The 22457-nt window shown below is 41.1% G+C and overlaps 1 protein-coding gene across 2 annotated transcripts; it reads right to left on the reverse strand.

Moving 5' to 3' along the window:
- Positions 1 to 11607: 11607 nt before the first annotated feature.
- On the reverse strand, positions 11608 to 21731 carry psmf1 (proteasome inhibitor subunit 1). 2 transcript variants are annotated; one of them, XM_030051707.1, is made up of 7 exons: positions 21494 to 21731; positions 20542 to 20694; positions 20116 to 20198; positions 19464 to 19658; positions 15027 to 15086; positions 14441 to 14602; positions 11608 to 12906 (listed from the first exon to the last, which is right to left on the reverse strand). In XM_030051707.1, exons 1-7 carry the CDS (start codon positions 21620 to 21622, stop codon positions 12855 to 12857), a joined length of 834 nt encoding a protein of 277 aa, XP_029907567.1. In that variant the 5' UTR covers positions 21623 to 21731; the 3' UTR covers positions 11608 to 12854. The 2 variants fall into 2 exon arrangements, with proteins under 2 accessions (XP_029907567.1, XP_029907568.1); XM_030051708.1 differs by having other exon boundaries at positions 15027 to 15082; positions 19463 to 19658.
- Positions 21732 to 22457: the final 726 nt, after the last annotated feature.

Raw genomic sequence — 22457 nt, forward strand, 5'->3', positions numbered from 1 at the left:
GTGAATTGAAATCCACACCAGGCTGACAGTTCAGAAATACATGAGCACTGGCACGTAGTGCTAGAGTCATGCCTTTTGAAACATTTTCTACACAAATTGAAAAAAAAAAAAAAAAAACCCTCACCTTGGGAAATATTGAAACCGCTCATTATTTGTAGAAACAGGCCTCTAACCTGTTTCGGATCCCCACTCCCAGATAAAAGATACACTGCTTTGTGTGCTTCAGGAGGCTAGTGCAGCTGCATGTTATTAGTGTGTGATGTTGTAAAGGGTCAAATGCCTTGTATTTGTACAGACTGAGGAGCTGTATACGTAACAATGATGCTGATTTTTAAGTATGATTTTGTTAACGTGACCAATAAATTTCTGTTTTGCTGTTGTTTCTAATCCAGTGTGCTGGCCTGCTTTCCATTCACCTGTTTTACTGGTTGTTTTACTTTCTCTCTTCCTCTGTTAAACTCCGTATGAACCTAACTTCCACTTAAGAAGGTTTAAATATAAGGAAATCCTGTCAGAGTGCCCTTGAGGAAGACACTGATTGTAAGTCACTGTGGATAAGAGCATCAGCTAAATAAATCCCATATTTCTTATCTGGCAATTCTCTCTATCCCACCCCCCTCTCTCATTAGCATTATTCTGTTTTCAGGATTTGCACATTTTAATGTATCTGTGCGATGATTCAGCCTCTAAATTACTCTGAGGCAGTCAGCGGGAGGTCACGAGAAGACGTCCTGTCATTTTGGGCGTTGAGAACAAGCAGATTGGAGTTAAATTTACACAAACATTCCTCGGAGCCAGAGCTGCTCAGGAGGCAGAAATAATCTCATTGGTTAAGTTAAACCTAAAAAACTCTGTCTCAAAGAAATGTTTGTATAATAAAAACTCCAATCTGCTGAGTGCAAGGTTGGGCTCAACTTACTTCTTACACAACAACAGTGATGAAAAATCAATAAATAAATACAAACATATTAGATTTAGAAAAAGGAAATCCTTTGGCATCTAAAGGATTCTATCTTGAACTCATAAAATCCAAGAATTCAGGTTGTATCTTGATTCAGTGAATTTCAGTAAGAAAATTGGTGAACTTAAGACCTGTCAGGCCCACTAGGCAGATCAGGCTCAGCGCCCAGGGCCCCAGTTTGGCCTCCACAAGAAATCTTTTTAAAGCTCATTTAGCCCTTTGAAACCTGAACACATGATTTGTTTCAGACACATGGGGACAAATTTGCAAGAATGACACAAAAACCAGCTAGAAGTTAGTAAAAAGTTACAAGAAAATGGCCTTAAAATTACCACACACAAAAAGGAAGAAAGAAGAAAAGAAGAAAATGACAAGAAAGTGACCTCAAATTAGAAATAAATAAATTGCAATAAATTTGACAAAAAAAACTCAAAATTTTGTTCAGATGGTCACATAAATTCTTTCAGGGTTATCTTTTGGACCTACATCGATCTATTCATGGTAAAAACACAAGGGGCCCCAAATTATTTTTTGTCTTTTCCCAACTTTGCCGTTTACCACAGCAGTAAAACACAGACCCCAGCCTGGAGTCGCATGCTAGAAAAAATAAATCCACGTGTAAATCTACTCTCTCAGTTTTAGAAATCTGCACCGCCATTCATATATTATACCCTCAAAATATGAATCCTTGCCCTCACATTTCAAAATTGCTCTCCTCTGAAGTATAAATTCAGTTGACATACACAACTATATACAAGGGATAAACAGACTTGTAATTTTTTGTTTTACAGTGAAAATTTTAGGCTATTAATAAGTATATATCATGTTGCTTTAAATGCACATGAAATGGTCAAACCTCTGTTTAAGAAATCACCATGGCAACAGTCTGGCAGCTGCAGAGGCTTCCGGACTTGTTCGGCTTTAATTAGGCCTGCAGAGTGAAGGCAGCTACGGCTGGCTGGCTGCAGCGCACGTCCGCTGCAAGTCACTCTGGAGATCAGCCTCAGTGCAAAGTTACACTTGGAATCGACTGAACGGAGAGCGAACTGACTCCATCACAGATTGAGCGGCACTGGGCCGAGTGATGTCATTGTCTAGACTGTTTAATTGGCACAGAGCCCCCTGCCTCCCCCGCCCATCCACCTGCAAGTGCCGCTGTGTCACAGCTACAGAGCAGACTGAGTGGCTAATAGGGTGGCCGACTCTCCAGAGAGCCAGCAAGAGATTTATTACCTTAGTCTGAGACCTGCCACAACCCTGCAGTGTGCGCCTGTGTGTGTGTGTATGTGTGTGTGTGTGTCGTCCTCTCCTTACTATGAGGCTGTGTTCACATGAGCATTTGCAATACATCAAAAAACAGACAATATCCCCTGTATTCCAATGAGACCGAGGCATGACAGATGACACAGACTGACGCAGTGGAGTGCGTTATCGCAGCCGAGGCCAAACATCACAGCCCGATCCATCAGAAAGTTGAAATTAGCTGAACTTTAAGTGCATGTAAACGTCATTCATTCATCTTCTTCATCTGGAAATGAGATTTGTACAGAAAGCTTTGAGAGATTTGTAGCCCCACACACAAGTCCCACATCAGATTGCCAGCCAGAACAACTTTGCTGTGTCTGTGTGGGACAGTGTGTGTGTGTATGTGTATCTCTTGCCTGTCTGTATGTTCTTGTGTGTGTGTGAGAGTGAGAGAGAGAGAGGGAGAGAGAGAGAGAGAGAGAGAGAGTGAGAGAGAGAGAGAGAGAGAGTGTACACTGGGCCAAACCATAACAACATTGGTGTGTGTCTGAGGACAATTGTAATCTGGGATGGGTCTGATATCTGTGACACACGCACGCTCATACACACACACACACACAAACACACACATGCTTGAGAACAATACAGGTGCCCTCGACCCCCCATCCATCTGTTAATTCATCTGTCCGTTCTGTTTCCCACGTGTCTTCCAGCCCTGCCCTCTGTCCTCAGCCGCCCCTCTGTCTGTGTTTTAGTCTCCGTCTCTTGTTTCCTCGTTGTTCAGATCCCCAGAATCCGAAGCCTCACTGATTGCTGGTGACATGGGCTCCACAAAAAAAAAAAAATATGATAAACATCAACAAACACTGATATCACAACATGAACAAGGCAGGAACAAGACATCATATCGAAGTATAAAACAGACTGAGACTGCAGTTTTAGTTCACTTTTTCCAATCCACATTGCAACGCTAGAACAGCCTATTAATTCTGTCTTGATTTTGTGGATGGTAAGCCAAAATGGAGAAAAAAACAATGCTTTACAATGCTTAGCATGGACAAGGTCCGGAAAGAATGCTATGAAACCCTTTCTGTAACAAAGGGCCATTACATGAAAAGGATTTGGCTCTCTGGAGTTTCACCTCAGACTTAACCACTTTTTTGATTTCCATCAGATAAAAGTGTGGAATAGTATCTGGTGCCGATTACTATTTTTGGGACCAACTCCGCTGAGGCTCCAAGCAAGATGACACTAAAATGTGACTTGAAATGCTGCAGACCATTGACTGGTTAGTATAAAATTGAACAGCAATGCGCTGCTGGTCGTGAAGCCCCGCAAAAACAAAAAACACAATGCAAGACTCGCGAAACTTGTGTCATAGTTGTTAATTTATCTGTGTAAAAAAATTGTTTCAACTAATCTCTTACTTATTGGTCATGTCAAGGGGCCATTTTGAGTTGTTCTTGTTGATTTTTTGAAAATAAAACACTCTTGTGGGGCGTTGGGACAGAAGGGAGGAAGAACTAGTACCAAAAGTGATTAGAGCTGAGGCGAGTAGAGCAGATGGTATGCAGTGGAAAAGTGTCCAAATTTCAGCTCTGACCAAAACCTTCCTCTCCTTTGTTCTGTGCGTTTTCTGTGTCTGTTGTTGACTTTTGTTCACTAGAGCTAAAAGTGGCCAAAATCTCTTGGTCACCTTTAACTCAACCTGTGAGTTAAGATTATTTCTGCTTCCAGATCGGCTCTGAGAAACGTTCATATAAGCAAACTCCCAATCTGGCGAAAACTATCTACAATTTAGTCACGTTAACTTTTTCTCTTTCCTCTCTTGCTCTTTCACCTCACACTCTCAGACTGAGCTTTGCATTACAAATGACACTGTCTTTACATCCTCCTCCTTTGCTTCCTCGCTCTTCTCACTTTTCTCTTCCTCCGCCTCATACACTTTTTGTCAGTATTTCTCCTCCTCTCTCTCTCTCTCTCTCTCCCCTGTGTTTCCTTTTATTTCTCACTCAATTAGCAGCACTGCCGGCCTTTGGGAAGGTTTGGATTCAAAACAATTTTCGGAGTGTTGCGCTTTATCTCTTTTGTCTCCAACCCCCTTTGGAGTCTTTCTTATTCTCACTCCTCTTTTCTGCCCCTCATGTTCGTTCTCCCTCTCATTGTTTCTCTCCGCTGTCTTTGAATTCAGGATGACTCATTGTTCTAATGCTTTCCACAAGGTACGCTGAGATCCTCCTCCTCACCTCCTTCCTCCTCTGTTGTCTCTCTACCGAGAGGAGGAAATTAGTACGAGCCGCTCACTTAAAGCTGACAAAAGTAGCTTTGAAGTAGCTCTGCTCCACGAGACGTGTTGCCAGGTAAGCAGGACGCCACTGGAGGCTCTAATTAAATTTAACAAGAAATTTAGTGGTTTGAATTTTGAGTCTGGAAAGTTTGAATCCGTGTTTGAGACACTTTTCCTTTTCTTTCCTCGCTCCTCCAACGCTCCTCCATCAAGGAACTCCATCCTCAGCTCTTGCTTTATGCCTTTTTTGGGGGGGAGAAGAGGCAACTGCTTCTGCTTCTCACAGAGTTGTTTTGCGGTGGTCTGTTAATATATTAACTCCATTAAATCACAGCTACATTATGTGAAACAACTAAACATTGTCTTATTTTTACAATTCCAAAGACATACTGCTTTGCCTGTGTCAAATGAGGCACTTGTGTTTTTTTTGTTTTGTTTTATTTTTTTCCTGGTATTTAGTTTCAGAAGGTCTTAATTTATTTATTTATTGTGACCAAATTTTTATTGGTTCTCCTTTTTTCCATTTGCTTTCATTATCCATCCATCTTTCCTCCCAGTTCTCCCCAGTGTCCTGACAGCTTCGTTCTTTTAAACTATGAAATTGAAATTATTTTTTAAGTTATTATTTCCCATCCCCTTTTTCTCCCTTAGATATCGATACAGAGATACAGGGATTAGCATATTGTGGCTTACTACATGCCCAAATTTTAAGACTTACAAGTCAGCTACTGCAGGTCGAATCAGTGGGTCACATGGAGAGTAACACATAAACATCATATTATGCTATATGAATATAACAATGGCATAGCATTCATAGTATTTCATGGAAGTGCAGAGAACAAAATAAATAAATCAATAACATACAGAAGCAAACTCAAATTCACATATATACACATACACCTGCACATATACCTCCATACACATGCATATCCATAATCCCTACACCATGTCATTATATAATCCACAGTGTGGCTAGAATTTATTTTTAATTGATTATTTTCACTTTTTCCATTGCTAGAACATTGCTCGCAGGGATTATTTGCCAGTACTTTTGGCAATATCCAGGCAAGCTTTCAGTTTGAATGTTATGGATTGGAATAAACGGCAACCTGTGCCCGAAGAAAACAAATGGTGCTTTTGACAGCTCTTTCGATTGTATGATGTTGCAGCGTCCGACTGCAGCCATTTTGGATCACATCCACGATTCAATTTCATTTAGCTGAGGAGGCAAAATGGGTAACACTGAGGTAATCTGTAGTTTCTCTGACCAGGGTAGCCAAGGATCTGTGCAGATTTAAAGCACCATAGCCCCGGTAATTTTGCATTTTTAGCATAATATCTAGAAAATGCACATACGTCACATTTATGTTAATCTTTTCCTGAAGCAAGCAGTTGTATTTTAGAGCTTCGATATAATTTTTCTTACTTTGTATCCACCATTGGTTTCGATTTATTCCACTACAATTTGAAAATGAACTTTCAGAGACTTCAGACTTTATCCATCTATTTCATCACCCAACCCAAACCAACACTACACCAAAGTTCAATTTTGCTTTAAGTAAATAAATTTTTGACTTCTTGACACATTTGACCTCTTTCTCTGAATTATTTTGGCTCAGAAAAATAATTATTTAATCTTGTGCGTCAGGTTGTGTGAGGAAGTGTGAAAAAGGCACAAGCTCACTGTTGGATATGCAAAACTATTTTTTCTGGGTTTGACAGTGTGCTGAACGTCTGAGAATGACTACATATATTTTGGGCATTGGCCTGCATTTTAAGCAGTTTAGCTGATGTTCTTATCCAGAGTGCCTTTAATGATTTTCTGTGCCTGGCAGGGTTTCTGTGTAGATGCCACTGGCTCCTATTATTCTTTCTTAAGCTATCCCTCCCAAGGAAAAGTAAAAGGAGTGAGATCTGCTCGCTAAGTGCCAGGTGCCTGTGGAGATAGAAGAAATCAGATGGAGAGAATCAAAGTATAAAACAGACTGAGATGCAAAGATCAGAGAGAAGGAGGGGATATAAAGTGGAGGCAGACACAAGAAATGAGAGATACAAGAAAGAGAGAGCAAAGATGGGAGAAGAAGAGCTATAATGTAATTGTGGTGTGATTTTTGTAACACCAATCTAAAATTTTACTTTAAAGCTGCAGGTAATTTTGCACTTTGATGGCCACAAGTGGCGGCAAGAGAGAACTGGAGTCAGGTAACATGACATCAGTGAACGGCTCACTCTTCTGACCTAAATTTTGGATGGACTTGTTGGTCAGTTGGTTGGTCTGTCCGTGTCCATTCATCACCTCACTCCAAGGCAACATGTCTCAAAATCTCTTGGACAGCGTTTCCATGAACTTTGGTGTGTACATTCATGCTCCTTGGAAGATGAACCCTGTCAAATTCCTCTACAGCCATCCTCAGACCAAAGTGGCAATTTAGCACATAAGATATCACTAAATCTAATTAGTGAATTACCAGTGCATTCATATTCATCAAAGGAAGACTCCTCCTGATTTTGTTGACCCCCATCACCTTTCCTCTAGTGCCATCCTTAAACCAAAATGTGAAATTTTACATCTCAAAATCTATTGCCATGAATTTACAAAATTATATTCATGCTCCCTAGAAGACGAACCCTATCAGTTTTAGCAGAATCATGATGTTTCCTCTAGTGCCAAAATGTTCTAGCCCCATTCTCTCACTACTTGCGTTCCCCCAACATGCACTAAGCCATCGAGGCTCCAGCAGCAGAGGGCCTGTTGTCTTCGTCCCAGTGGCTGGCGTGGGTAGAGGAGGTGAAGAGGTCCATCCATCATTGGGGAGTCCAGGTTTTGCTGGATGCAGCGCTCAGTCGATGCTATTTAGGAAACGGTGTTAATTTTAGATTCGTGCCCTGATTTCCACACACAAAATCTCAAATTGACTGTAAGAGAGTAAAAAGTTATTAACTAAGAGACATGGGGAGATCACAGCTGTTGAATTGGAAGAAAATTGGCAAACAGTTAAAATGTTTATGTGATCATGTAAATTTAAACCACCTCATGATTTTTTATCTGTAGGAATAAAAAAGAAAAATGATGAAAACAAAGCGAGGCAGATAGTTGACAACTGAGGCTGTGTGGAAAACAAGACATTGTGTGAATTAAAGAGTTAGAGGAAGCTGTTTGCTCACTCCCCAAGGGGATAACAGCTTGTTGAGCTGACAGGAGAGGAGAGGCAGAGAAGAGAGAGAGAGAGAGAGAGAGAGAGAGAGAGAGAGAGAGAGAGAGAGAGAGAGAGAGAGAGAGAGAGGGAGAGAGAGAGAGAGAGAGAGAGAGAGAGAGAGAGGTATGACACAGATTTAGAAAGAGCGAACAGCAAATGAAAGCAAAGGACTGTGAACACTTAGTTCACAGAATAAAAAAGTATATGTGACATTGTCTGGATTCTGGGTCTGAAAAATAAATGCACAAACATGACAACAAGGAGAACAGAGGGGAGAAAGAGCTTTGATCTATTTCTATACCAGTGAACTGAAAGTGCACAACCGGATTCACTTCACACAAATTAGTGCGCTATGTGTGGTTCCTGGGCGAGTGAGCCCAATGAAGTCTGGTGGTGAGGCATATTTTTTTGCCCTTCATTTATTCATATTGAAGACACCATTTACTGCTGATATTGACATGCATCGTGGGGAACAGGATAGAGCAAAAACATGTAACACCCAGGTGTAAATGCACCCATGGCACATTGAGGATCACCCCGAACCGCCTTCAGAGGTGTTGAAAGATGGATTTTTACAACATTGTGTAAATACAATGTGTCTCCATTCAGCGCATAATAACTCTTTAAATGGAAAATGACATCAAAAGGAGCATTTGATGGTGACATTAACATAAAAGAGGCGTTTGAAGTTCAAAAGCAACCTAAGGTAGCAGCAAATGTTCTCATTATTATATTATGCCATGTTTAAAATTCATATTAAACAACAGCTTTGGAAGATATAGTTCGGTCTCATGTGAATAAACATGATACAGGTAGCAGGTTCGGGTGAGTACAGATGTCTTTCATTTGGGTATCATGTTTACCTGGGTTTTTAAGACGCTGTTCTATCACCATTGTTGAAAATGTTTGGGTGGAAAATGGATGAAAAATGGATTGTTAAGATACTTGTGGCTGAGGAACATGTGAGAGGATGCAAATCTTAAGTATATAAGATCAAATATAAAGTCGCTATGAAATGAAAAGCAACCACACCACCACCATCAAATAAGCCTGCCTCTCTTTAACTCATCTCCCATTGGTTTACACTTTCGAAAGACACCTCTATGTTAAAGTCTCCAACATTTTATCGTACAGTTGTCTGCATGGTGTATCCCTTTGAAAATACTTTTTTTTTTCATTTATTTCATTCAAATTTATTCATTGTAGCATACTTGGTAATTTGTCTTAAGGGTGTGCTTTTAGGTTTTTACAACATCTGTAAAGAGAGAGCGAACACCAATCTTTTTGCCATTACAGAAAAATGTCATGTGCATAAGAGTATATACCCCCCCCCCCAAAAAAAAAAAAATTACAAGAAAACTGTATTTGTAATTATTGTAATTATAAATGTAAAATTTAATTACAAGAAAATTACCACAAAATTGCCAAAGTAATGTAAGAAAAAAAAAAAAAAAAAAGATTATTAACAAAAATACTAACAGAAAAAAATAACAATAAAAATAAATGTGATTTTTTTTTAATGTTAAATAAAAGCCAGAGGGGTTTCAAAGTGATATGTGTGGCAATCTCCATTTTGGCGAGGGAAACAGAAATCACCAGATCCAGCTACACCCTAACATTTTGACATGACACATACATTCATGCCTGGTGTAAAGGTACCCTGCTGTGATATTTAAGGAGTACATTTTGCCTGACATAAATCTTACTGTTAGATTTATTATATACATTATAGTCAGTGTTGTCAAACTGACATAAGGTATGAGAATCAACTCTTTTTTTTCCAACCTGTGGTGTCGACTATATTTACCTCTCAGCCCCCCTTTTGGGACAAGTAAAGAGACACAGGTAGCCATTCGCTGACCGCCTGGGGGGATAACAGCCTGTTCAGGGGGAAGTCGAGATGTGTAAATCAGAAATAGAGAGACATCACAGAGAGAAAAGTGGGAGGAAGAGACGGAGACGTAGGGAGGGGGGGGAATCGTGAGAAGAGAGGAGGAGAGATTGTGCGGCTGTGTGTGCGAACTCGGAGAAAACAGAGAAAGGAGGATCAAGGAGGCAAACAAAGAGAAAACGTAGAGAATTAAGGGTGAGATCAGAGAGGGAGAAAGGGAGGCAGGGGGAATTAGGGGACTGGAGCAAAAGAGGATAGAAGGAGAGAGGCAGAGGAATGGAGAGAACACAGTGGGAGAACAGAGTAGGAGGAGGTAGAGAAATGAGATGTGTATGAGAGGACAGGAAGGATAAATAAAAGGAAAAAGCAGAGAAAAGAGCAAATACAGGGACAAGAGTGACTGGATTTGAGGAGAGGGAGGGAAGGCAGAGGGGAAAAGGCAGGGATTACAGAGAGGAAACAACAAATTGAAAGGATAGACGGTGCATGGAGGTAGAGAAAAGACAGAAGACCAGAGGGAAACGACAGAGAGACGGGAAAAGAAGAGAAAATACTGGATGGACAAGGATAACGAGGAGAGAGAGCCAAAGCGAGGCTGAGTAAAGAAGAAATGAAAAAAAAAATAGAGAGCAGGAAAACAGGATCGGAGGAGAAAGAGAGAAAGAAATGGAGAGATGAGGAGAGAGAGAGAGAGATAGGAATAGAAAATAAGATGAAGGAGAGGAGAGAGATGATAGTGAAAGAGGAGAGGCATGCTGCAGCTTCTCCTGCACACAGTGATCTGAATGACAATGAGGTTACAGGCCAGTGATACAACCTATAGGATATCAGAGGAGACACACACACACACACACACACACACACACACACACACCCGTTATAAGCCTTTTACACTTGCACATTTATGTAAATATTGTAGCCTATATGCTCACACACTGTCACACACCGCTTACTTATACAGGCACATAGACATAGAACCATATAACCATGACACATTCACACACACACATACACACACACAAACCAAACCCATTCAAACTGGGTTCTCCCACTCATTTGGACATCACATTTTCCTTTAATGATTTTCAAGGTGTTGGCTGGTTAAGTTCAGACTCAGTATCGGTGTGTTTCGGGGGGAGATGAGACTCATCATGGCGGTCTCATGTTTTACTCACCATGTCGTCAAGTCAACAAATCCTGATGAAGTGTTCCTGCTGGGATGCCGACAGCTGGTGCATTCTGATGAATTTCGGTGCAAGCAATTTCAAAGCAATCTGTTTTCCAAAACTTGCAACTTCTAATTTTTTTTTTTTGTTACATCATTTCACTTCCCCCCCAGCTGTTGTTTAAGACAGTAGTGCTGCTATCTTCCTCTCATGGTTACTGAGTGCTGGATACTGCCTGGATGTTCCAAATGCTAACTGTTAGCCTCCTGCCATTGAGGTGGACTACCCCCCAACTAACACTTTTTAGAAGAACCACCTACTTTCAGATTACTTTGTCAAATTTGGAGTTTGAAGGTACAGTTGAGGAAAAGTGAGAAATTAAATGTTAAGGAAATTTATTTCAGGTCAGGATAAAACCAAATATTTCTCTCTGTCGCATTTCAGAAAGCCAAAACACCAGCTACAGTTTTAACCCTTTGAAACCTACACTTATGTAATAACATGTATTTGCATCTATCTATCTATCAATCTCTATCTCTATATCTATATAAATGTATATATCAGAATATTTGATCAGAATAAATTATTCTTTTTCAGTAATATGATGGAAGTCATTTTTTTCTGTTGAATTTATAATGTCATTACAAAGTCTGTGTCCCTGGCCAGCCCTGCACACACAGTCCAGCCCAAAGTGTCGCGGCCTAACACAGATCCACGTCAGCGCTCCTCTCTGGGGAACACTGGCTTTAGCCACACTGACACACACTGTGTATAATCACCTCATTTTCCCTTCCTGAATTCCCTCATGACCCATTTCCAGGACAGTGCAGCACTTCACATCAGTAACACACGCCAGAGTGTAAAGTCTCAGATTTTTATTGAAGCATTTTTGGCAAGACCAAGCAGGTCTTTAAGTTAACAGCAAGCCAAACATCACCAAATGTAAAGAACAATCAGCTCTTAAACCCTTTCACTCAGTATAACCACAATAGAAGTGGCAATTCAAAAAAAGAGCAAAGTCATGTAAAATTTTTATCAATAAATTATTAACTACATGACACAGTGCAAAGGGGTGATGAGAATCTAAACAGATTGTTAGTCTTTCTTTTTTTTAGGTTAGAAAGACAAAGAGGGCTTTGCCTTTGGGGAGGAGAGACTTGACAAAGGAGATGCTATCTGGCTACTTCATTTTTACATTTCTTATCTAGAGTGACTTGGAATGACAGCACAAGGACACCGGTGTCTTGCTCAAGGACACTTTAACAGGATACACACATGGGGATCGAACTTGTGACCTTTCAACTACAGGACAGCCTGTCTACATCCAAGTCCACCCAGCCTCAAAGCATAGCACAGGCTGTCTCAAGTCCAAAAACTCAAGCAAGAATTCCAGATGCATGTATGCCAGTCAGACTACGACTTTATGAGGACAAAGCAGAACAGACAGAAAGATGTTTGAATATATTCCAGTGTATAAGTGCCTCTATTGCTCTGAGTTTAATAAAATGCACTTCCACATCCATTATTTTAGTTATAGTCCAAGAGAACAAAAAACATCAGTCAAGATTTTTTCTGATGTCAGTATTACATCAACTGCATTTTAGTTGTTTTTTTTTTTTTTTTCCATCAGAGCACATCACTTCACTCTGGCTGAAACTGATTTGCAATGCATTTTAACATTAATTTTGCATCAAGAGTGTGTTACTTATACATGTGTTATATAGTTATACATTAGTTATACGAACTGAACATGATTTGGCTTTCTACTCCACTGTCCAGGCGTACTAATGTACAAAAAAAAAAAAAAAAAAAAAAAAAAGCAGAGCCTGATCACAGTGAAAGGCCAGGAACATCACAAATGACTGTTTCTGTTGTGTGTAGTAATGCTTTAGCCTCTGCACTGACAAAAGTAAAGAATACCTCAATGATGGAATGCACTCTGTTTTTCTACTTTAAGTGCAGAGAGATCGTTTGTTTCGAATGTATAAAAATGACCCTCCTCAAAAAATAGAAGACAAAAAGAAGAGCTTTATTTGGGGCACCAAACCCTGCCCTGTTGGCTGAGAGACAGGGAGCTGTTGGATGAATCAGTAGAAACCCAGAAGCCCTACATGAACATGTCGTCGTAGCCAGGCGGTGGCATGTGGTCTGGGTCCGGCCTGGAAAACACACACACACACACACACACACACACACACCATTGTCACAGTTGTGAGGACAATCTGTTAAGTTTCGTCATTATCTATCGCTGGACCTCGGTATTCTCTTGGCACCTCTTATGTGGCAGTAGATACTTTTTCTCATTTTCACTGAGAACAAGCGCTATTGCCTGTTCCAAGCAACAACAAGAGTTTGGCATCTTTTTGGCTTAAGCTAAGAGGTGTTAATGATTCTGTGGGTAACTTTTATTCGACAAATCACCATGAAACACAGAGGGTCCGAACCAAATAAAATGCACAGAGAAAAAAATGTTTTTCAGAATGCTCCTAGGACTGTAATCTTGCTTGTTAAAATGTGTTGGGTACGAAACGAACAAGCAATCGCCTCAAGGTAGCATCGCTACTTCAGAGGAAATCGTGTCATATGCACATGCACTGTGCACTGCTGCTGTGCACGCTCCCTTCCCCTCCCCCCAAAACTCTCTGCCTAGTCTACCATAGATACGGTGCTTCAGCTCAGCTCTGGCGTAGGCAACCACGTGCCATAGTGAGCCGAGCATCTGCAGGTTTGCATCCCGACCAAAAACTCCACCAGGTGATTTCACTGCTGACCTCAAATTCAAGCGGAGAGGAGGAACTAATTTTATTGAGCTAAAAGAAATTCTGCCACCTCCACAAAGTTACCTCCACAAGTTTAAAACTCATCTCATCTCTTTGCCAGTCATTTTGAACTATTTCACCTGCAGTGGGAAACTGCCCAGAGGACTGACATGTGTAGCAACACTTTAAGGGTGGACTATTTACCTTAAACTGACCCCCTTAAAGGAACAGTTCAGACTAAAACACATTAAAGCAGAGGTTAGGGATTTACATTGCATTTCTGGTGCCATTTTGTTGTTTGGTGTTTCACTTTTGAAATTACTCTACTATCCAAAAGTGAATCCACTGTCAGATTAAAATAACTCAGCCTCAGTGATATTCACCAATATGAAAACAAACACACGAGGAGAATTCCAGCATGGAAGAAAGAGAGCTCACTTCTTTCAACAAAATGAGAGAAGAAACACAATGTAAAGCATCAATCCCTAAAACATTAATGTGTACAACAATCCCTACCCCTCTAGCCTTGAACATTTTGAAAGAGAGAACTGACAGTAAGATCTTCACTTGGGTGTATTTTTTGTGTCACTGGCTATGGACAATATGTAAAAACCTCACAAGCATATAAAAACCAACCAAATACACACATACAAAGCTCTTCAGTTGGCATCACAAGGTGCAGAAAATAATAATAAAGAATAATAAAATGAGTGAAACCCAATTTAGTGCTCTGTGCTGACACCAGGTGGTTGTGAATCTTTGTTAAAGTGTGTGTGTGTGTGTATGTGTATGTGTGTGTGTGTGTTTGTGTGTGTGTAACTTGGAATGTGTAAGCAAGAGAAATGACAGAGACAATGAGATAAAAAGGGATAGAGAAAACAAATGAGTTCATGTGAGTGGAGAAACAGAAAATGTGTGTGTATGTGTGTCTCACCCTGGTCGGTGTCGTCCCACGGGTCCAAACGGGTCAAAGCGGGCCCCAGGAGGAACAGCCCCGGGGGGCAGGATGTCTGGAATGCCGCTTGATGGGTCAAAACCAGAGCGGGGATACCCCGACCTCAACGGGTCAACTATCATCCCACCACCACCGCGAGACCTGAGGAGGGAGGGAGGATGACACATGGTCAAGTATATTTTCTCTTTGTTTCACTCTTTGTTTGCATTTAAATTAACTTCATTTTCGGTGATTTAAAATGTTATGCGGTGTAACACACTGCAACGAGGAAAGAAAAACTAGAACTTCTGTGTTTGCTCTGAGTTTTGGGAGTCTCTTTCGAATCTGGTATTTGTGGCCACAGCTGCAGAACCAGCTGGTGGAGCTGACGCTGGACTGGTGCCAGTAATCCACTGGCCTTTCATAACACTAATGTCTGTCATGTTACTGTGTAGGGTAACTCTCTTAGTCCCCTAATCCCAGATTAGAACAAGACCAGGCTGACACAAAAATATAGATTTGAAAATGGGCTCCACAAAATGAGCTGTAGGATTGTTAAGAGAGGGAGGGAGGAGGAGCGGCTCACCCAAAGGGATCCAGATCTGCTCCTCCAGCTGCAAATGGAGGAACCATGGGGCCAGGGGGCCTGAAACAAACACACATTTACAGGTGCATTACATTTCTTTCTTGACCGCTACACAAACATTCTGTAAATATGTGATGACTTATGTTAAAATTTCTCAATGGTGTAGATATGATTTACTAATAGATAGACAGGTGGTCCAGAACACTGTATTTGTATCTCCCCAGTCACTTCCATAGCAAGGCCTAACAGCTCCCAAAATAACATTTTTAGCAAATAAACAAATGTGAACAAAGTGGATTATGTCAATATAAAAAAAACTATTTTTGTGTAATTATAATTATTTGTGACAGTACTATCAGGCCATTTATTCCTGGTACATGGTTACTATGCTCAAGTTTGCAGATGCTACCTGCCGGATCTACTTTCTAATTCAAAGAACAGGGAAAGAGGGAAATGACATGACATGGCATTATGCTCAATATGCTCTTATTTTTATAGTCTTATTTTTGGAACCTGTCTTGCTGCGCTATGGAAGTGAAATGGAGAGACAGAAATACAAGACTCTGTTTTATCGGTCCAGGGGAGCACAGGGCAACTAATGAGCATATTCCACTACCATGTGGACTCAAATAACACCCAGGTGACAACACAAGCCAGCACTCTAACAAAGTTCAAATTTATTTTAAGTTATTGTTCCGTTCTTTTTGTTCTCTCAGCTCTCATCTTTTTTTTTTTTTTATTTCGCCACATCAACCTGCACAGCATTCTGTACTTTATATGTAAAGCCCTTTTACAGATAAAGTTAAGATACATTCGACCTGACCTATTTCTTTGATGCTAGAATTAACACACTATTAAGGTCAAATCTATTAAGGGGAAAAATCATGGCATCATGTTGATGTAACTGGCTGGATAATTATTCATCTTATTTCAATAGTCCGTGTTTTATTTTTCTATTCAAAACAAAACAAAACAAAACAAAACCAAAGTACATCATCATCAGTTTTAATTTGCAGTTGGGCCTGTCATAAAATAGCGATAGGAGAATTCCTCCTCCTCCCTCAGAATATGTTCGGGAGGCTTGACAACTGTCCTTCTCTGAGTGGTGGGAAGGACACTCTGAGGACTATTCCTGTGAGCAATTCTGAGGAGCTTGGTAACTAAGGGCCCTGAACTCATTTCTGTCCCAACGTTCCTCCACTCCATGCAGATTTTATTATATGAACAGCTACGAATGCACTTTTGCACATGTGCTCTGGAAGTCTGACAAAGTGGAGAGCCAAAGATGCACATTTGGTGAATTTTTTTTTGATTTACTTCCCTCCATTTGTCTGGTTAGTTCTGTTCTTATTTGTATTACATTCGTTGGTGCTGCAATGACCCGCTTTGGCCATGTCGATAATTGAAATTTCATTGAATGAAACTGAATTAACATCATCTACAAGCTACGGCCTTGACGTTGCATATAGTCTCTGTGCAGGCCGCCCAGTCAGTCAGTCAATCAGCTTCTCACCTAGCACGCTCGTGCTTATAACAACCTATTAATTATTCAAAGTTAATCACAGGGGCAGGCTGCAATTACTTTTTGATAGACTTGTAAAAATAAGCTGATGAAAAATTGATTTGGCTCTCCATTTTTTTTTTTCTTACATTATGCTGTGGCGCCTCACCTCTAAACCAACCCTGAATTATCCATCCAGCCCTCAGGCCCTCTGATCGTTCCTACTGTCTCTTTCTTCCCTCTGTCTAACTCTTCTGTTTCACCCCTTTCGGTCCAACCCTCTTTTCACTTTCACTCTGAACAGACTACACCGTTCAGAGTGCCCTCTTATTCCTCGTTCTCTGTCTCCTTGTCCCTCTCTCTTTCAGTATGGTTCTCTGTCTCCTCTGTCTGCCTCTCGTCCCCTCTCTCATTTACTTTGCTCTGCTTTCTCTCCTCTGTCACTTGCATTCTCCCCTTCTCATTACCGCTTCCTCCTCTCTCACTTTCTCTCTCTCGCTTTCTCAGTACGAGGCAGCGACGGCAGCGAGGTCGATAAAGTGCTGACATCACCTCATCTGCTCTGATCGGGTCACAGCGAAGAGGAGAGAGCGAAAGACGGGAGGAGAGGAGGAAGAGATGGATAGAAGGATGAGGAGATGAGAAAAGGGGTGAAGAGGAGAGCGATCGAATCTGTTCTGGAGCTCTGCCACTTCCCGACTCTGACTGCTGCATCTCAACCCGCACACACACACACACACACACACACACACACACACACTCACACACACACACACACACACACACACACACACACAGAGTCCTCTTCCCTCTCCCTCTCATTCCTCCCTCCGTGTCTCAATGCGAACATCCATCCAGCCCAGTGTCTCAGCTGTAAATATTAAATAAGAGCATTAAAGATACTGCGGCAGCGTACCCTCCCCTACACACACACACTGCTCTCATTCACTCTCTGCTGTTGTAGTCTAGACTTTCTACAAGGCACAAACTCAGCACATCTACAGACATGCTTGGGCTGCTTGTGTGTGTGTGTGTGAGTTTGTGTGTCTGTGTACACATTATCAGGATACACACAAAAGCCTGTTTCAAGGTAATGGCCCTCACATGTTTTGAGTGTAAAACAGCGACTGGCAATTTGAAGTGTTTCTTTCTGGGGCTGTTTTGTGGTTTTTGAGTGTAATTTCATTTTTCAGACATGATGTACATAAAGAGCAGCTGCAGCTATAATGGAGTTTAATGGGATCAAGAAGTGTGCTCTCCTTCTTCCATGCTGGTTTTCTCCCTGTTTGTTTACATAGAAACCCTTGGTGATTTATTCTGATGTCTTGACACTGAAACCTGACAACTTTCTGTTTCAGATAAAAAAATAAAAATTCTTTCGACTTTAACATCACTGTAGCTGTGCAGAGAATATCTCGCAGTGATGTCAGTGGAGCCACTTTTAGCTAGTTAGCCGTGGAATAAAAAAAATACAACATTAAACAACAAAACAACACCAGAAATGCAATGTTAGTTACCAGTCCCTGTTTTGAAATGTTAAGTTGTTCTAGGCTTGAGTTTTCCTTTAATGACCCTAAGTAGCTGAATCAGTATTTACAAAGGTGAAACCTGTCTCCCAGAGCTGCTGACCAAAGAACCAAGTCTGCAGATCTGAGGGAGGAAATTTGAAGACTTTGTTTGGCCTGTATAATACTAGACACAACAGACACAATAGAATTTAAAGCAAAACTGAGCTGTGGCACAGCGTTGTGGAGTTCCACAGGCAATTCTGTCTGAGCTGAATTCTACTGAGCCGCACAGATGGATCATCTCTGGAGTGGGGCCAAAGCACGTCCTCAAGCGGGCTGCAGTGATGTCAGAGGGCTTTGTCATCATTCATTGGTCAAAGAGAAATTGAACAGCCCTGAAACAGAGCAACTTGCATTGTAGTTGATGATCTAACCATGTTTTTTTTTTTTGTTTGTTTTTTTTGGCCAATCTCTTAGTGATACTAATATTGTTCATGTGAAGCAGCTGTCTCGACTTGGTCTTGTTGAGTTTATGAAAATATAACACTCATATGGGGGCTGGTAAAAAAAAGTCAACACACCCACAGGCAAGCAGAAGGACATCACTGTTAGTTAAAGACACACCTTCATGTGGGTAGCCTTGCTGTCAAGGAGTTGCAAATCCCAGCCACACTGGGCTGGTGTGCCGAGTCAATGCAGCACTTGTATGAAAAAACACTATTGGGTTGTGTGCTATATCAGTCCACGTGGTGGTGAAATATCCTCATTAGCTGCTTCGTGCTGTCCTGGGCTGCTAATCCACAATACTATTCTATCTCTCCATTCACTTCCATAGTGCAGTAAAACAGGTTCTAAAATAACACTTTCAGCAAATAAACAAATGTGAACAAAGTTTATTTTTCCAATACATAAAAAAACAACCTCCTAGTACCCATTTTTTGAGGAAATTAACTTTTCTTGTTACTTTCTTATTTGAATTGGAAAACAGATCTGGCAGGCAGCATCTGCAGGAAACTTCCACATAGTAACTTTGTGCCAGGAAGAAACAATCTGATAGTACTTTAAAAAGTAATTGTAATTACACTAAAAATGGGTACCAGGAATTTTACATTTATTTTTTTTATAATGGCATAATTTGCCCTATTCGCATTTGTTTATATGCTGAAAGTATTATTTTGGAAGCTGTTTTATTATAGAAGTGAATAAAGAGACAGAAGTACAGTATTACAGATTAGCACACTGTCACAGCAGACTGCCTTACCCTGGTTCCTGTACTTTCTCCACAGTGTATTTTGTATAGCAGTTTGACTGAGCTTGAACACTTCTGCAAAGAAAAGATTCTAACATGTACATCTAACTTTAACTCACTGGTAGACACGGACAGAGCAGTGCTACAGCATGTAACCAAAGTATTCTCTTATTACCAACCAGTGTGGCGGTGTGTTGTGGCGAGGATGTCGAGGGGGAATGCGCAGAGGGTCGCTGTCCTCTCCTCTCTGTCTCTCCTCTTCTTCCTTGTCTCTCTGACTCTTCTTCTCTGCCTTCCGTCCCACCGGTCTGCCCTGGGAGGGCAGCAGCTGCGTCTTCACCTTCTCTGACAAGCTAGCCACGTCTTTGAAGACACTGATGAAGAAGATACATATATTTTTATTTAAATTTATCAGGGGAAAGTTGGCTGAGCATCTTCTGCAATTTCATGCTGCTTCACATTCATACAATTACATTTAGCGTGCCAGTGTCCATGCTTTTTAAGAGAAAAATTTCTCTAAAACATTTCATGAAAAGTTCCATTTTTTTTTATATTACTCATTTTTAATTTCAGAATACACTAACATCAATGTCATTAAAATACCAAGACAAGCACACCATATTTGTTTAAAATAATGTTCATTTTATATTATAGTTGAATAAAGTATCTATCTATCTCTATCTATTAATGATTTTTTTCAGTATCCACTCAACCAGGTCCCAACTCTCTTTCATCAGTAACTCACTGCTGGTGGATTTTGGCTGCTAAAATGACAAACTCTGAACAATGATGAGGAAAATAAAAATTAAATTACATCCCTACCACACGCACCTGTCAAATGTGTGCAGCTGGTCAGCATCCACGTGATCACTGATGTTGACCGTCAGGTCTGATACCTGCTGTGTGCTGGAGGTCTTTGCACACACACACACACACACACACACACACACACAAATAAAACCACATTACTACCTGTGCGTCTCTGAAAATGCTATATGAACAATACACAAAGTATGCTTTCAATGGCATTTTTGTGTAGTAGCATACAAAGGAGATCTACAGGAACACAGGGGAAACAGGATGTCATGCAGTACAATACATCAGCCCGCTAAACCACTGAAACCACTGGCTCTGCTCCAGTACATGGATATGCCAATTCAGACACAAGGAAACACTGCATTCATGAAAACATGTCTAGATGTTGGAGGTGGTAATCTGGGGTGTGATTTCTCTGTTCTTCATGACTTTTGTGCCTACCATGACATTGAAGATTAAAGTGGAGTCCACAGCGATGGCTTTGAGCAGGAGTTGGGCATTGCTGTCTTTGCCTTGGTAACGCAGAGTGTACAGCTCCTTGTTGCTGTTCCAGTCAGCAGGCAGCAACTCTGACTTCTTATCAGTGCTGCGAGGCTTGAGGGGGATGGAGAGAGAGACATGAGGAGAGAAAGAGAGAAATAGAAAATGTGCCATGTAAACAAAGAGGGAGAGGACAGAAAAGGGGAGACAGAGACAGACAGGGAGAGGAGAGAGAGAGAGTGAGAGAGAGCAATATAACATCAACAAAACGGGGTGGTTGAAGCTGGACCAGCATGCATTGCCAGTGATGGGCAGTAGAATGAGGCACAACCAAACGTTAGTTCAACTAGGGTGAAGTAAAACAGAGTTAGGTCGGCGGGGTGTGTGACAGCTCAGTAAACAACAAGAAATGACATCGGTGGCGCTCGGCCCTTTGCCTAGCACCGACACGCCTCACTGTCTCTTGTTGGTAGGATGCAACTCCGGAATCCATTGAAGATCTGACAATGTCATGTTGCCTCCCTAACTGGCAAACGCACATACTTCGTAGAAATTAACTTAAGGCCTTTTTGCATCTGCAGGAGCAATTCTTCAATTCGGCATGCAAGCGATCCATCCAACAATATGTATTTAGACAAAATCTCGGCTTCTGAAATGCCTGTCGTTCCTTTGGCCTTCCCCATCTTATTAACATTACGTAGCGGAGTGCATGGCAATTCATACCCAAAGTGGAGATCTTGTTAAATCAAAGTGCACTTTTCCAAGTCACTAATACATATAATCTGCCACAATAAATCCTTGCACGCTGGCTGACAAATACGACAAAGCAAAACGGACTGATTTTTTCAACGCAGTTTGGTGTGACGTGCTCCATCAGGGCTGCAGGTTAGCTAGCTAACTAAGGTAAACTCACCTCGTCTCCGGAGCCGAGGCACCTGTATCCGCTGGTTATCATCTCCCAGTGGACGAAGCACAGCACGGCGTCCTGTGGACAGCTGATGCTGCCCGCGACGTGAGTGTACAACACCTCCAAGCCAGCCATGTTCCTTTCCAACAACTACAACGTTAACATAACCCAGGTTTCAGGAGCAGAAACGAAAACGAAAGACGTGACAGCGGCGTTGCGCTGCTGTCAAGTTGCCACTAGCAACGGCGACTTCCTGCCTGCGCCTTTCAAAATAATTGTTCTCATTTAGAAGAGGGCGTTAACAACAACACTGAGGACCCAAAATAACAGGAGGGCTGCAGTCATTGATCAGCAATGTGAGTGTAACAGAGACCTTTAAATGAACTGTCATTGAATTTCTGTGGACTGTAACATTATAAGACTATGTCAGGCAGGAGAGCAACCTACCCTAATGCTTATATCAGGATATTTCACAGCAGGTCTACAATACATTAAGAATTTTAAAATTAAAATGTCCAGTTTATGCCCAGAGGAGCGGCTACTGTAATTTAACACCTGAATTGTTTGTTTTAGTTGCTCAGGGAAATTAATCTGTCCACTGATACACTTACGCAATTTTATTTTAAAAGATAAATGTCATAGGCGGAAAACGTTGATTCTCTGCGTTACTTAACTTTATTTTGCTTTGTCATTGTGTTTTGATCCAACACAGAGGAAGTTCCGGGTGAAAACACGACTTGCTATTTTGTTCCGCTAACACATACTGCAGCAAACTGAGAAAACTGTGCATGAACTACTTTGATTCGGACTTAAAAAAAAAAAAAAATCTTTTTCAAAGACCCGTTTCCAAAGACTTCAGTATGCCTATAATGCCTATAAAAGCATACTATTTACACATGTAAACCTATGGCCTCTGAATGTGAAAAGGACAGTTTGGCGCATCATGTGTATTCCTGCAAGTTCACATATC

The sequence above is a fragment of the Myripristis murdjan genome, chromosome 5 (genome assembly GCF_902150065.1).
Source record: "Myripristis murdjan chromosome 5, fMyrMur1.1, whole genome shotgun sequence".
NCBI classification, from domain to species: Eukaryota; Metazoa; Chordata; class Actinopteri; order Holocentriformes; family Holocentridae; genus Myripristis; species Myripristis murdjan.

Coding starts and splice junctions, on each gene's coding strand:
- psmf1 (XM_030051707.1), bottom strand. CDS start 21,622: ATGGCTGGCTTGGAGGTGTTGTACACTCACGTCGCGGGCAGCATCAGC. Junction 19,659..20,115: donor CAGCTGCACACATTTGACAG/GTGCGTGTGGTA, acceptor CTTCTTCATCAG/TGTCTTCAAAGACGTGGCTA. Junction 15,087..19,463: donor CACAACACACCGCCACACTG/GTTGGTAATAAG, acceptor TGTTTGTTTCAG/GCCCCCTGGCCCCATGGTTC.